A 15,373-nucleotide genomic window follows, 5' to 3' on the forward strand; every position below is an offset into this window, starting at 1 on the left:
TTGTCCTTGCTATCACCTCCATTATCTTTGACATCACCGTCATTGTGTTTGATATCACCGTCATTGTGTTTGACATCACCCCCATTGTCTTTGACATCAGCACCGTTGGGTTTGACATCACCACCATTGTCTTTGACATCACCACCATTGACAAACTACTAAAGCAGTCTTCCAGCCCAAGGAACGTAAAGGGAAGAATTCAAATGAATTAACTATTTATCTTGATCGATCAATTCCACAAGTTTCTAACCAAGGTAACGGCACTTATAGAATTCAATACCAATTCTTAATACCATGCTCAGAGAATTTTCTTTACCTTGTTTGAACTTTGGCTCCACAGTTTGTACATCTGAACTGAATTCAGCTGGCTTTAGAGATTTTAATCTGCAGTGCGTTTCTGCAGAGCCTGTGATACAATGTCAAGTGTGCACTGTGTCTATCAGAAGAGGCAAATAAAGGCTCACTAGAAAACGTTCCTCGTGTCTGGTGCAATTATTTAAGTGCTGCTGTACCAGTACTAAGCTGTGATGAGTGGGAAACAGGCTTGTGTAGGCTTCAGCTCGGGAAGGGAGTGGGCAGTGGGCCAGGAACGAAATGCCCCTCCCCTGAACACTCCTGCTCCACTAGGCTCTACATTTAGGTAAGTATATTTTCAGTATTTGCCTGGCGGCCTGCAGCTGTCTCTTTAAGGACCGCCTGCTAGACCGCATGTCGACCTAGTTTTCCTGAATGCAGAAGGTCTCCTCCAATAGGCGATAGACCCCTTATTAGAATTTGTAAGAGGCCAAGAACTGGCATTTGCGAGGCCTCTTCGGGTGTGTGTGCACATCGTACGCACCCGGTGAGGCCACGGTTTTCGGCCTTATATTTCAGTTTGAAAGGTGAGTTGAGATCAGACTGCCCAGGTTATGTACTCAACATCAACAACAACCTATACTTATATAGCGCCTTTAACGTAATGAAACATCCCAAGGCGCTTCACAGGAATATTATGAGATTTTTAAAAATTGACACCGAGCCGCATGAGGAGAAATTAGGGCAGGTGATCAAAAGCTTGGTTAAAGAGGTAGGTTTTAAGGAGTGTCTTGGAGAAAAGAGAGGTGGAGAGGTTTAGGGAGGGACTTCCAGAGCTTAGGGCCCAGGCAACCAATGGTTGAGCAATTTTAATCAAGAGGACAGAATTAGAGGAGCACAGACATCTTGGCAGGGGGTTGTGGGGCTGGAGGAGATTACAGAGATAGGGAGAGGCGAGGCCATGGAGGGATTTGAAAGTAGGACGAGAATTTTGAAATCGAGGCATTGCTTAACCGGAATCTAATGTAAGTCAGCGAGTACAGGGGTGATGGGTGAGCAGGACTTGATGCGAGTTAGGACACAGGCAGCCGAGTTTTGGATAATTTCTAGTTTACGTAGGGTTGAATGTGGGAGGCCAGCAAGGAATGTGTTGGAATAGTCAAGTCTAGAGGCAACAAAGGCATGGATGAGGGCTTCAGCAGAGGATGAGCTGAGGCAAGGGTGGATACAGGCAATGTTATGGAGGTAGAAATAGGCAGTTTTAGTTATGCTGAAGATATGTGGTTGAAAGCTCATTTCTGGGTCAAATATGACACCAAGGTTGCGAACAGTTTGGTTTGGGCTCGGACAGAAGTTGGGGAGAGGGATGGAGTCGGTGCCTAGGGAACGGAGTTTGTGGCAGGGACCGAAAACAATGGCTTCTGTCTTCCCAATATTCAATTGGAGAAAATTTCTGCCCATCCAGAACAGGATTTCGGACAAGCAGTCTGACAATTTGGAGACCGAGGAGGGGTCGAGAGAAGTGGCAGTGAGGTAGAGCTGAGTGTCATCAGCGTATATGTGGAAACTGATGCTGTGTTTCCGGATGATGTCGCCAAGGGGCAACATGTAGATGAGAAATAGGAAGGACAGATCCTTGGGGGACACCAGAGGTAACGATGCAGGGGTGGGAAGAGAAGTCGTTGCAGGTGATTCTCTGGCTACGATTATATGGATAAGAATGGAACCAGGTGAGTGCAGTCCCACCCAGCTGGGTGATGGTGGTGAGGTGTTGCAGAAGGCTAGAGCACTCTATTCCATTTGCGAGGACAAGTTTAAGTTTGGGGGAAGATGGAAAATTTGGAATTCAACCATGAATTGCAAGTAGAAATTTAATAGACTATCGTGGGACTAGTAGAACTGGCAAATTTTCGCCCCGTTCCATTAGTCACGATGCCTCTGCTCAGTGATGTGTCAAGGAACGGATTGAGAACTCATTGTCTCGTGCACAAATTCCAGCTAAGACTTAAATTTAATGCCCGTGGCTCCCAGTTCATGACGAGGCACGTTCATTATTTTACTTCAGTTTATGTGACCCTACTGAACTGGCCTATCCCGATGTTGTCCCAGTATTCGCAGAGCTGACTGTACTGGACTATGTTCACTTCTGAGATTTCTCCAAACTGATTTTGATTTCAAAATGGTTTAGGACAGAAAACTACAGAATAGGCTATTGTTCCCACAACTGTGACAGGATTAAAGGATTGTTGAGAAGCAGTAAAACTAAACATTATCCATTGGTATGTTAAACAAGTTAGCAATTGTGGAGCACCTTATCGCTTCTCCCCCAAAAATGTCCTAACGTGCTTTACATACAATTACTTCGTTGGAATTCCAGTTACTGTTGTAAAGGCAAACACATGAGCCACTTTGCATTACTTCTCTGGAAGTAATAGATGAGAAGTCCCAGATTTATTGACACTTGAACATAGATTCCAAAAGTAAGTTGTTTTTAAAAAAGAAAATAACAATACACAATGCTGAGATTAAGGAGATCTGGTAAGATGATCTGGTAAGATGATCCAGTTAAGAGGATCTACTTAAGAGAATCTCCAGGGAGACCAGGTAAGGAGACTTGCTCGTGAAATCCTCTTGCTTCTTTGATTGGTTTCGATTTCATTCGCTATGACTGGTATCTCTCTCCTGGACACTTTCTGCACCCTAGCAATTCCTGGTAATAACTAGTTGGGGTAAGTGAGACTTCCAAACAACAAACAAATGCCCTTCCTGAACACCCTTATATAACACTCTTGGGGAAAGGCAAAGATTCGATTCTGTTCGTCCCCCATTGGATCGGTTGGAAACATAGAAAACATAGAAAACATAGAAAATAGGTGCAGGAGTAGGCCATTCGGCCCTTCTAGCCTGCACCGCCATTCAATGAGTTCATGGCTGAACATTCAACTTCAGTACCCCATTCCTGCTTTCTCGCCATACCCCTTGATCCCCCTAGCAGTAAGGACCTCATCTAACTCCTTTTTGAATATATTTAGTGAATTGGCCTCAACAACTTTCTGTGGTAGAGAATTCCACAGGTTCACCACTCTCTGGGTGAAGAAGTTCCTCCGCAACTCGGTCCTAAATGGCTTACCCCTTATCCTTAGACTGTGACCCCTGGTTCTGGACTTCCCCAACATTGGGAACATTCTTCCTGCATCTAACCTGTCTAACCCCGTCAGAATTTTATATGTTTCTATGAGGTCCCCTCTCATTCTTCTGAACTCCAGTGAATACAAGCCCAGTTGATCCAGTCTTTCTTGATAGGTCAGTCCCGCCATCCCGGGAATCAGTCTGGTGAACCTTCGCTGCACTCCCTCAATAGCAAGAATGTCCTTCCTCAGGTTAGGAGACCAAAACTCGTTGTACAGTGTGGAACTGAACCACACAGACCAGTTGGCCCTTCATTTAGTTATTGGTCTTTGCTGAGTTAACTGCTAACAGTTGGCATTGCAATTGGAATTTGGGGTCCCTACGCCAGGGAGAGAAAGACTCAAACAGATTTCCTACAGCTCATTGGAAGCACTCTTGCCTCTGAGTCAGAAAGCCCCACTCCAGAGACTTGAGCAGATAATCCGGGCTGACAGTTCATGCAGTACTGAGAGAGTGCTGCACTGTCGGAGGTGCCGTTTGATAAGTGGTCTGCCCTCTCAGGTTACTGTCAAAGATCCCATGACACTTTTTGAAGAAGGGCAGGGGAGTTCTCTCAGTGGCTGGGCCAACAATATCACTAAAAAACAGATTATCCGATCATTTCTCTCACTGCTGTTTGTGGGACCTTGCTGTATGCAAATTGGCTGCCCTGTTTCCTATATTAGAACAGCGACCATACTTCCAAAAAAAAATAACTTAATTGGCTGTAAAGCATTTTGGGATGTTCTGAGATAGTGAAAGGTGTTTTATGATTGCAAGTTCTTTCTTTCTTTCTCTCTTCCTGCCTTTCTCTCTATCTTTTTGGTAACTCCACTTGCCTGGATGTGTGGAGCTCCAACAATGCTCAAGAAGCTCGACACCGTCCAGGACAATGCAATCCACTTGATTGGCAACTCATCCACCAGCATAAACATCCCCTGTATGGATATCAGGTAAAGGTATATTCAGGATCAGCCCTGCCAAATAGCTCGCATGCCAACATTCATTTTCTTCATACATGAAGGTGGGTGGGGTGGCTTGACCCATCCACCTCCACGGAGGTGTGTGGGGGGCCTGACCCATCCACCTCCATGGCACGAACCTGGTATTGCAGTACTTCCAGGAACGGTGCAGTGGCTCTAGGCCTTTTGGCTAAGAGCATTGGCGCAGAGTGATCCTTGATGTGTGCAAGGTGACCTCTGGCGTTTGTGATTTGACAATGAATTGGAAAGATTGGCAACGAAAAAAAAAAAAAAAAAACATCCCCTCCCTCCACCAACGACATACCGTGGCTGCAGTATGTACTATCCACCGAATGCACTGCAGTAACTTGCCGGTAACTTGCCGGTAGCACTTCCTAAGCCCGCGACCACCATAACCTAGAAGGACAAGGGCAGCAAGTGCATGGCAGCATCATCACCTCAAGGTACCCCTCCAAGTCATACACCACCTGACTTGCACATATATATATCGTCGTTTCTTCACTGTCACTAGGTCAAAATCCTTGCTACCTAACATCACTGGGGGAGCGCCTGCATCACACGGACTACGATTCACGAAGGAAGCCACCACCAACACCTTTTCAAAGGCAACTTATGGATGGACAATAAATACTGGCCTTGTCAGCAATGCCTATAGGCCAAGAATGAATTTTGAAAAATGAAGGTGTATGGATATCAGGTAAAGGTATATTCAGGATCAGCCCTGCCAAATAGCTCGCATGCCAACACTCATTTTCTTCATACATGAAGAGTTGTCATTTGTGCAAGGTCCTTGAGGGTCATCAGCAGCTGTAGAACAACAGCCCAGCAAGGGGCAGGGCAAGAGGGAAATTTGGAGGTACGTAGAAACAAAATCACTTCCGAAAGTTTAAAAAAGTAATCATTTAATATGTGATACAGGCTGTACAGAAATCTGCACGGGATATTAATAGTTATAGATGGGATTCACTTTGGTTGAAGCTCCATTAGTTACTGAAATTTCAATATTAATATATAAAAGGAATGCACTCAATCCCTAGGTAAGTTTGTCAACACCGTGTCATCTGCATTGCATTTCTTTCAGCATAGTCCCTTAAGATGCCAGATGCATAAAAATGTATAGGCAAAAGTGATTGAAGTCTTTTCTGAGATGTCAGCTTGAGTACAAAGCAAAAAGACCCAATAGTTTTCCATTTGATAGAAAATATGCATTGCAAGTGTATTTAAGATTTAAAATATACCCCATAGCAAGAAGCGGTATTATCCCTCAATTGGAAGATGCCATGCAGGTGAGACTTGCCAGGTGTGCATTACTCTTTCAGGTTTAAGATATAATCCATGCAAGAAGACCCAATGGACTCCTATGAGATGGAAGATATATTTGCAGCAGTAACCTCATCTGCAATTTTTCATATTCTCAGAATGGAAAACACAAAAAAGCAATTGCAGTCGCCATCTTTCTACCCAATAGCAGTAGAATCACTCTATCCAATGGCTGTAACCATCTCTACCCAATTGCAGTAGATATCACTCTACCCAATGGCTGTAAGCATCTTTCTACCCAATGGCTGTAACCATATCACGACCAATTTTTGTCGCTGGTTCACAACAACAACAACAACTTGCATTTATATAGCTCCTTTAACGTAGTAAAACATCCCAAGGCACTTAACAGGAGCGGTGTCAAACAAAATTTGACACTGAGCCACATAAGGAGATATTAGGACAGGGGAAGGTAGGTTTTAAGGAGCTTCTTAATGAGGTGGAGAGGTTTAGGGAGGGAGTTCCAGAGTTTTGGGCCTACATAGCTGAAGGCACAGTCGCTAATGGTTGGGTGATGGAAGTGGGGGATGGAGAGAAATTCAGAACTGGAGGAACACAGTCTTCTTGGAGGGTTGGAGGAGGTTACAGTGATGGAAAGAGGTGAGACCATTGAGCAATTTGAACACAAGCATGAGAATTTATTTATTTGCTGTAGCTATCTCAACACTGTGCAAAGAATCGACAGTAGGCATGGGAGGTACTTAGTCTACTAATCTATGAATAAGAATACCATGAGTTTTAATATTAAGGCAGAAGAACTAAACGCAACATGAGGAAAAACTTATTTACGCAGCGAGTGATTAGGATCTGGAATGCACTGCCTGAAAGGGTGGTGGAGGCAGATTCAATCGTGACTTTCAAAAGGAATTTGGATAAGTACATGAAAGAAATTTTTTTTGTAGGGTTACGGGGAAAGGGTGGGGGAGTGGGACTAGCTGAGGTGTTCTTGCCGAGAGCCGACATGGGCTTAACAGGCCGAATGGCCGCCTTCTGTGCTGTAACCATTCTATGATTCTATTCTATCAGTTAGTTATGTAGGTCCAACCTCATGAGTACAATTGAAAATTATTTTGCCCATTTCCTAAAGAAAAAAGCAAGAAAGACTTGCAGCGTGAAGGAGAACAGAAGCTGTCTCTCAATGCAACTCGCCATGCCTACCTCCTAAATGACCCATTCAAAGCTCAAAAGCAAGCAGGCCTGGGCAGCCCCACAATAGAAGATTTGGTTGCTGTTTCTCAGATCTCGTGACCTCTTATGACCTTGCTGAAGGGAGCCACCCTTGTCCCAGAAAGTACTTGAAGATATCCAGCCACCTCCCATTATGAGGATAAGAGACACTGTCACAATGGAGAAGTGCTTGACTAAGAAACTGACATGATTTTCAAACTCTCAGCCTTGTTTTCAAATCCATCTATCCATGGCCTCGCCCCTCCCTATCTCTGTACCCTCCTTAAGCTCAACAACCCTCCGAGATCTCTGCACTCCTCCAATTCTGGCCTCTTGCGCATCCCCAATTTTCATCGCTCCACCATTGGCGGCTGTGTCTTCAGCTGTTGAGGTCCCGAGCTCTGGAATTGTCTCCCAAAACTCTGTGTCTCTCCACCTCTCTCTCCTCCTTTAAGACGCTCCTTAAAACCTACCTTTTCGACCAAGCTTTTTGTCACCTAATGGCCCTGAAATTCTGGCTGGAAGCTTCCCGCGGGCAATTGCCTCCGACCGGAGAATTTTTACGAATCTACCTGGTGGTCTCAGAGGTGTCTTGGATTCCATTGGGGAGGCCTTCTCTTCCCGCGCTGCAAAGTGCGCTCCCGCTCGGAGGGTTCCAACGCAGAAGATGCAGTCGCATGTGACTACTCAGCCAATCAGGTACTGTGTTACACAGCTTTCTCATTAATAGCAACGGGAACTCCATAACTACAAGTTCTCATTGCTATTAATGGCAAAGAAAAACAAACACACACTAATAAAAAATAAAAAACAGACCTCACATAATTAAAATTAATTGACATTAAAGTTAATAAATGCCTTAGAAAAAAAAATATTTTTCCGATTTTTTTTTTAAAGTTTTGTAATTCGGGTTAAAAATAAACTTACCTTAGTGAGCAGAGTTTTTAACAATAAAATGTGTGTATTTAATTTAATTTTATTGTATTTATGCATGTTTTTAAACACTTGCGCCTATAAAAGTAGGCAATGCGCCTGCTTTTTCAGGTGCAAGAATTTTGAGGACATTTGCTGGGCAAAATATGGGTAAATCCCGCTCCCGAGATGCAGATCAGCTTGACAGATCGGAAAAGCCGGTTTTCAGCGCACGCGCCTTTTCAGATGTCTTCCCGGGTCCGTAGAAACTTTGTACGACCCGGGGAGGCTGGGATTCCCAGGCAATATCTCGTTATGTGGCTCAGTGTCAACCTTGGATATTTTATTATGTTAAATGTGAAATGTAAGTGGAGTTTGGGCCAAATGGCCTGTTTCTGTGTTATAAATTCTATGTAAAATACCCTCTGAAAATCTCTATACAGTACACCTACACATTCTCCTTATCAATATAGTCAGTAATATCTTTAAAAAAAACTCTACTGAATTTGTCAAACACAAATTACCTTTAATACATCCATGTTGGCTGACTTTAATTCTCCCATGCATTTCTGAACATTTACTATTTTTTTCTCAAATTATGGATTCCAAGAGTTTGCCCACAAGTTACGTTTGACTAACTGATCAATAGTTACCCATTTCATCTTTCTTTCTGTTCTTGAACAGAGCTGTTTGAAATTCTTTTGCCTACACTATTAAAATTAGGAGATTCCACCCATTGCATTCTGCTTATCTATTAAAAACTGGAAGTAGAGGAGTGATAGGACAAGCCTTCTCACAGGTTAATGTTGGTTTCTGCTGGAGGTTTAAAAAAATGATGTATGTTTTGATTTATCTATTGTTACATTTTTCTCCAGTGTGTTACTAGTATATGCACAACTTAGGTAAAGAAATGTTACAGTATATAGCGCCTTACACGACTTTGGGACGTTGCAAAGCTCTATACAGCGAATGAAGTAGTTCTTTTTAAAGTATAGTGACTGCTGTAATGTAGGAAAAGGGGGAGCCAATTGGCACACAGCAAGGTCCCACAATCAACAATGTGGTAACGACCACATAAGGGTTTATAACCGATAAGGGAATAAGGGGTTAAGGGGAGCAAGCAGGGAAGTGGAACCGAGTCCATGATCAGATCAGTCATGATCTTATTAAATGGCAGAGCAGGCTCGAGGGGCCAAATGGCCTACTCCTGCTCCTATTTCTTATGTTTTTATGGTCTTATGTACCAGGGAGAACTCCCAGTTCTGTTAAAATTATCATGGGATCTTTTATGTCCACTCAGAGGGTCTTGGTTTAACGTCTCATCCGAAAGATGGCACCTCTGACAGTGCAGCGCTCCCTCAGCACTACACTGGAGTGTCAGCCTGGATGTTTGTGCTCAAATCTTTGGAGTAGGGCTTGCACTGACTCAGAACTTGCAACGGGTGTCTGTTCTCCTGATGTTAATAGGCTACTGGCACTGAGAGAATATGCCCAGAAAGCTTGGCCTGTAGCTTACATTCCAGGGAACATAAAATCCAGCAAGGCAGCAGCTCCTCAGCAAAGGGGAAGTTGTGGTTACAGCAAAAGAGTGGGCTAGATGTTCATAATGGCACAGTGGAGAAATGCGGGCACTACTGCTCCTGTGACGCTGAGAGTTGAATATCCTATTATGGAAAAGTGGCCCTATTTCACCGAGTAGCAGGGATCCCTCAAGTGAATGGCATTGTAGATGCCATCAAGGTTGGCATCAGGACTCCTGATATTAAAACTACAGCTTACATGAGCATAAACGATGTACATCCAATTCATGTTCAAGTTGAATAATCTTGGCTCCTGGAGTATAGGTGATTGAGAAAGAAAGAAAGACTTACATTTCATGAGCACCGGACGTCTCAAAGTGCTTTACAGCCAATGAAGTACTTTTTGAAGTGTAATCACTGTTGTAATGTAGGAAACGCAGCAGCCAATTTGCACACAGCAAGCTCCAACAAACAGCAATGTGATAATGACCAGATCATCTGTTTTAGTGATGTTGATTGAGGGATAAATATTGGCCAGGACACTGGGAATAACTCCCCTGCTCTTCAAAATAGTGCTATGGGATCTTTTACATCCACCTGGGAGAGCAGACAGTGCCTCAGTTTAACGTCTCATCTGAAAGACCACACCTCCTCAGCACTACACTGGAGTGTCAGACTAGATTTGTATACTCAAGTCTCTTGAGTGGGACTTGAACCCACAATCTTCTGACATGGAGGCGAGTGTGCTGCCCACTGAGTCACAAAGTAGTGATCTGATCAAGGTGTTTAAAATGTTAAAAGAATTCGATAGGGTAGATAGAGAAAAACTATTTCCTCTGGTGCAACTATCAAGAACGAGGGGGAATAATCTTAAAATTAGAGCTAGGTCATCCAGGAGTGATGTCAGGAAGCACTCTTTCACAGAAAGGGCAGTAGAAATCTGGAACTCTCTCCCCCAAAATTCTGGGACACAGCTGTCAAGCCTGGGATTGATGGACTATTGTTCGGTAAGAGTATCAAGGGATACAGAGCAAAGGCGGTAAATGGAATTGAGGTACAGATCAGTCATGATCTAATTGAATGGTGGAACAGGCTCTAGGGGCTGAATGGGATACTCCTATTCCTAGATTTCCATGGTATCTGACCATATAAGCATGGGTCCCAGTGTAAGGTAGGGTACCTCGGTAGTTGCTGCACTACTAGTTGAGTAGTTGCCCCCTCATGAGTTCTTCCTCTTCAACTAAATCCAGCAGAACCTTCAAATTAACTTTTGTTCTTACCATTTTCTACAGGGAAACCAAGAATAATGAAGTAAAATATTGGCAGGAAAAATGGCTGCTCAGCAAAACCAACGAATGCAGCAGAAGTTAACTGAAAACACAGGCATTCTTTATAATAACTGTACCACATTAACATACCTTTAAGAAGCCTACTTGAGCAGGCCAGGACCCAGGATCCCCAATGCTCTCATTTTGTATAAGGTGCATGACTCATCGAGAGTTGCAAGATTCAATGTGGGATAGAGTTTCGATAATCTCTCCAGATGAGGCCAAGGCATGCCTGCAGTGTGTCCCTCTGAAACCGAGTATTACAAAACGTAGTGCACAATGAATTGGGAGTGCTACCTCAAGCCCCCAATTTCTCACCCCATGCCCACGACCAGCTGTGGTTAATGAATGGCCTTTAATATCCATGTTCTCAATGCTGTGTTCTTTTATTTTAATCAGTTTCTAAGTTGAGGTGCTCTCAGTGGCCTAAAGACTGGATAGTTGAGTTGCACAGTGAAGAACCCACATCTCTTGCTCTCCCCCAACTGCTGCTGTCACCCTCCTCCCAGTTGACAAACTGTGCGACTTCCTCTTCTGTCTCCAACCTTTGTTGCCCCTCTCTCTCGACTGCGCCCATTACTTACCCCATGCCCTCCAATTGCTGCTGTCCCCTCCAACTCCATTAAGAAACAAAGAAACTTTAGTCTGGAGGTTTCAACAACAAAAAGGTTGAAAGAATTCTATTTGAAAAATTAATTTTTTTTTAGCAAATATAAAGCCATTGATACTTATTTAAAAAGTTGCCCATTTGTGACATCGTCGATCCCATGGTCAATAAAACCTGGTTGAAGCCAATATTCGCAGTTTTAAAAAATAAAATCCTTTTTAAAAAAAAAAGAAAATGAATTGGAAAACGAAGAAAGACTTATATTTATATAGTGCCTTTCACCACCTCAAGACGTCCCAAAAGCATTTCACAGCCAATGAAGTACCTTTGGAGTGTAGTCACTGTTGTAATGTAGGAAACGTGGCAGCCAATTTGCACACAGCAAGCTCCCACAAACAGCAACGTGATAATGACCAGATCATCTGTTTTAGTGATGTTAGTTGTGGGATGATTGTTGGCCACGACACTGGGGCGGGATTTAAACCCACAACTTTCTGACTCAGAGGCAAGAGTACTATCACTGAGCCACAGACACGTTCAACCATTGGGATGAAGAGCTCGCGGTAGGACAGGTCTTTCAGTTCATGAGCAGAGTTAAGTACTCAGGAGTCAGATCATAATCATCTAGAAAGAAAGAAAGAACGAAAGAAAGAATTTGCATTTCACAATGTCGGGACGTCCCAAAGTGCTTCACAACCAATGAAACACCTTTGAAGTGTAGTCACTGTTGTAATGTAAGAAATCGAGGACAGAAAGCTTTGGTACTTGTGTGAACAAAACTATACTTGTTGATCAAGATTGATGCAGTCCTAGAAATCTGGCACATGGGGCCTTGCAAGTTGTAGGTCTAGCCCTGCGTGGTAGATCTGTACCTATTGCGTGCATCACGCGTATGAGTGTGTGTATTGATGTGCATGCATGAACTGGTTGGTGTGCATGACATGATGATAGAACGCCCATCAGTCCCTGACCGATCCTTGTGTTATTCCCACGGCAGTTTACTATCGTAAGAACAACCAATTGCAGGCAGTGAGGGTGAAGCTGCAGAGCCCGGAGTACAAGCTGAGTAAGATCAGAACCTCTACAATCATGACAGATTACAACCCGAACTACTGCTTCGCTGGCAAGGTGGCATCACTCAACGAACTCAAGGAAGTGCCCAGGAAAAATATCTCCTTGCTGAGGTGGGTGACGTTCAAGCTCCCGACAAGGGGTAAGAATCATAGGCCTAGAAATGCGTTTGCTTCCCCCCACAAAAAGCGAATCGTGGAGATCGTGATGCGCTAGCAAGCCACGTCCGTTCAGAGGACTACAGACAGCATGCGAACCTTGTGCTGCCAGCTCATGTCCATGATTGTGGCGCTCAGCCCAGTGCAGAATGCGCTGCTGAGTGACTAAACTGTCAGCAGGGGCCCACGTTCGTGCGAGGCTCGCTCCAATTAAAGGCAGTCTGCACCTCTTAAAGGGGAGGTGCTTTCTGCCTGCAGCAGGTCATTGAACTGGCGGAGGAAGAGAGTGGAAAAATCATCATTATCATAGGCGAACCCTCGAAACGAGGATATCTTGCTTCCACGGCAAAAAAGGATGAGTTCACAGGTGTTTCAATGAAGGACCTGAACTACATCCTTAAGGGTGGAAGATGCCTGTGCGTGGATTTTTTTAACGTGTGGTGGCCGTTGCACACCAGCCACCACACGGGTTTGACAGAGCTAGGTCTTGGTCCAGTGGCAAAGGTTAACCAAGACGACTGGAGACCAGCTCTGCTGCACAGACCTAGTGCGCACACATATCGCAGTGTGGGCTGGCCTGTGCTGCCCCTGGGCCCATGGCCCCTGGCCCCGATTAATGATGGCACAACAGAGGAGAGAGTGTGCACCAAGGTTCTCTGATCCAAGCACAGGAAGTCATGCAGAGAGAGGTCCTCTTTCCACAGGAGGCAGGAGGCCTTCCAAGCAAAGTACAGTGGGACCAGATAGCCACTGTGGTAAATGCCAGCTGTGTAGTCCAGAGGACGTGGTCACTTGAGTGGTCAAGGTCAGTGAATTCATCTTCAAATGCCATATCCCACAAGCTGCAGCATTAGCCTTACCATATTGCTCAATGCACCACTCCCCCATCACTCTCCTACCAACAATCTCAACTCATACCTCATATTGAGATGCTCAATCTAACCCTCATGCACAGCACCGCTGCAAGACTCAGAGCCATATCTCACAGCTTGCCTACACTGTCAGCTAGTCAACCATGGCAGGCACATCACCCAGTACATTGCACCACACTCTCTGACACACTTTCCTTTCTCTTGCAGAAAAAGATGGCGCATAACCGGCGCCAGCAGAACCTAACTGGCGGGGGGGCAGGCTCGCCTGCATCACTTCATCCCCATGGAGGAGACGGTGCTGGCCATTCTTGGCAGAGCCAAGGCTGAGCTCGTGGCCAGCGGCGGGGCTGAAAGAATACAAGATGGCGGTAGCCTCATATGTTATCCTCCCTCTCACATCCCACTACCCCCTCATCTCACAATCTCTTCTGATTTACAAGCTGCACATGGTGTAAGAACGCACCTCTTGCTTTTCCCATGACCCTCATCACAACCTTGCCCATGTGCCTTTCTCATTTCAGTGACATAAGAAATCCAACCTGCCCAGCCAGAAGTTCAAGAAGAGGGAGAGGAGAGTGATGAAGAGGAAGAAACACCATCCACTCGATCTGACACTCCCAGCCACCAGATCAGATACTGGCACTGTGCGGAGTTTAGAGGGTAGCTTACAGGTGGGATCTGCACATGGTGAGTCACCAGGCATGAGTGGGCTGCAGCCAGGGCAGGGGGAAAGGGTAGCATAGGTGGCAGCTCCCCAGAGGATGAGCTCGCGTGCGGGTTCTGCTGCAGAGGGCTTCGATGCGGCGGCCTACAGAAGAACGCTGATGGGTATGCACAACAAATTGCTCGGTGTATTGGCAGGCCTGCCAGAGTGTAATGTCAGGGAGCATGGAGCACAGGGCTTTGCACAGACCTTGGAGCCCAAACTTTCCAGCACGGAAGGGGTGGGCAGATCCATTAGCGCACTTGTGGACCCAACAGTGATGCAGTGTCTGATCACGGATGTCACAGTTTCCATTGCAGCACAAGCAGAAGCGATCCTACATCCGAGTGCTGCAATGGAAGCTCAGACTGCTTTCACGCAGGCTCAGCTTGCTACCACTCAAGCTCAGACTGCTGCCATCATGGCTGGGTTTACCATTGTGGAAAGGGGCTTGCAGGGTCTCCCAGCAGCCCAGCAATCTGTGCTCCAATGGATGGCTAGGAATGCTGAGGCACCGCCCCAGGTGGGAGTGTCACTGGCTCTGTAGCTAACAGCATTCATCTTCCAAACCCTGACACTCTGCCAGTGTCCTTGCTGTTGCCTGCCAGACATCCAGCCCAGACTGCTGCTGCCAATGCCGAGGTGGTGCTGTCCACAGCCAGGCATTTTAGGCCCAGAGGTGCTTGAGCATCCTGCTCTCAAGGTTCTCCCACTGAAAGTCAGCGGCCTTCCACCAGCCATGCTGCAGCCACTGGGGTAGCACTGCACAGGAGCACCAGGACAGGTACCAAGGAAATGCACAAGGGTGATTAGTTGACTTTGTTATGTTATATTGGATGGACCGATGACTAAAGTTGAATTCAAATGTTTCTTTTTTGGTGGTTTTTAATTCGGCATTGTGGCCAAGAGGATGCTGTGATGGTCAATAACAGAGGGAAGGTAAGATAGAAACATAGAAACAGAGAAATCTACAGCACAGAAGGAGGCCATTTCAGCCCATGGTGTCCGTGCCGGCCGACAAAGAGCCGCACGGCCCTTGGTCAGCAGCCCTGAAGGTTACATATAAACCTATAAACAATGAACAATGGCGGAAAGGTAAAGAGCACCCGGCCCAACCAGTCCACCCCATACAACTGCGACATCCCCTACACCGCAACATTCTACACTCCACCCCAACCGGAGCCATGTGATCTCCTGGAAGAGGCAAAAAACAGATAAAAACCCAGGCCAATTGGGGAAAAAAAATCTGGGAAAATTCCTCTCCGACCCA

At 45.4% G+C, this 15,373-nt stretch overlaps 1 protein-coding gene across 1 annotated transcript in view; it reads left to right on the plus strand.

Annotated features, from left to right (window-relative positions):
• Positions 1 to 15,373, plus strand: part of ltk (leukocyte receptor tyrosine kinase) — a 124,496-nt gene that overhangs the window by 57,206 nt on the left and 51,917 nt on the right. The window contains exon 12 of the mRNA XM_070877875.1: positions 12,297 to 12,483. Coding sequence (XP_070733976.1) covers positions 12,297 to 12,483 — 187 coding nt within the window. The remainder of the gene's footprint in view (positions 1 to 12,296; positions 12,484 to 15,373) is intronic.

Source organism: Pristiophorus japonicus, chromosome 4 (genome assembly GCF_044704955.1).
Source record: "Pristiophorus japonicus isolate sPriJap1 chromosome 4, sPriJap1.hap1, whole genome shotgun sequence".
Classification (NCBI taxonomy): domain Eukaryota; kingdom Metazoa; phylum Chordata; class Chondrichthyes; family Pristiophoridae; genus Pristiophorus; species Pristiophorus japonicus.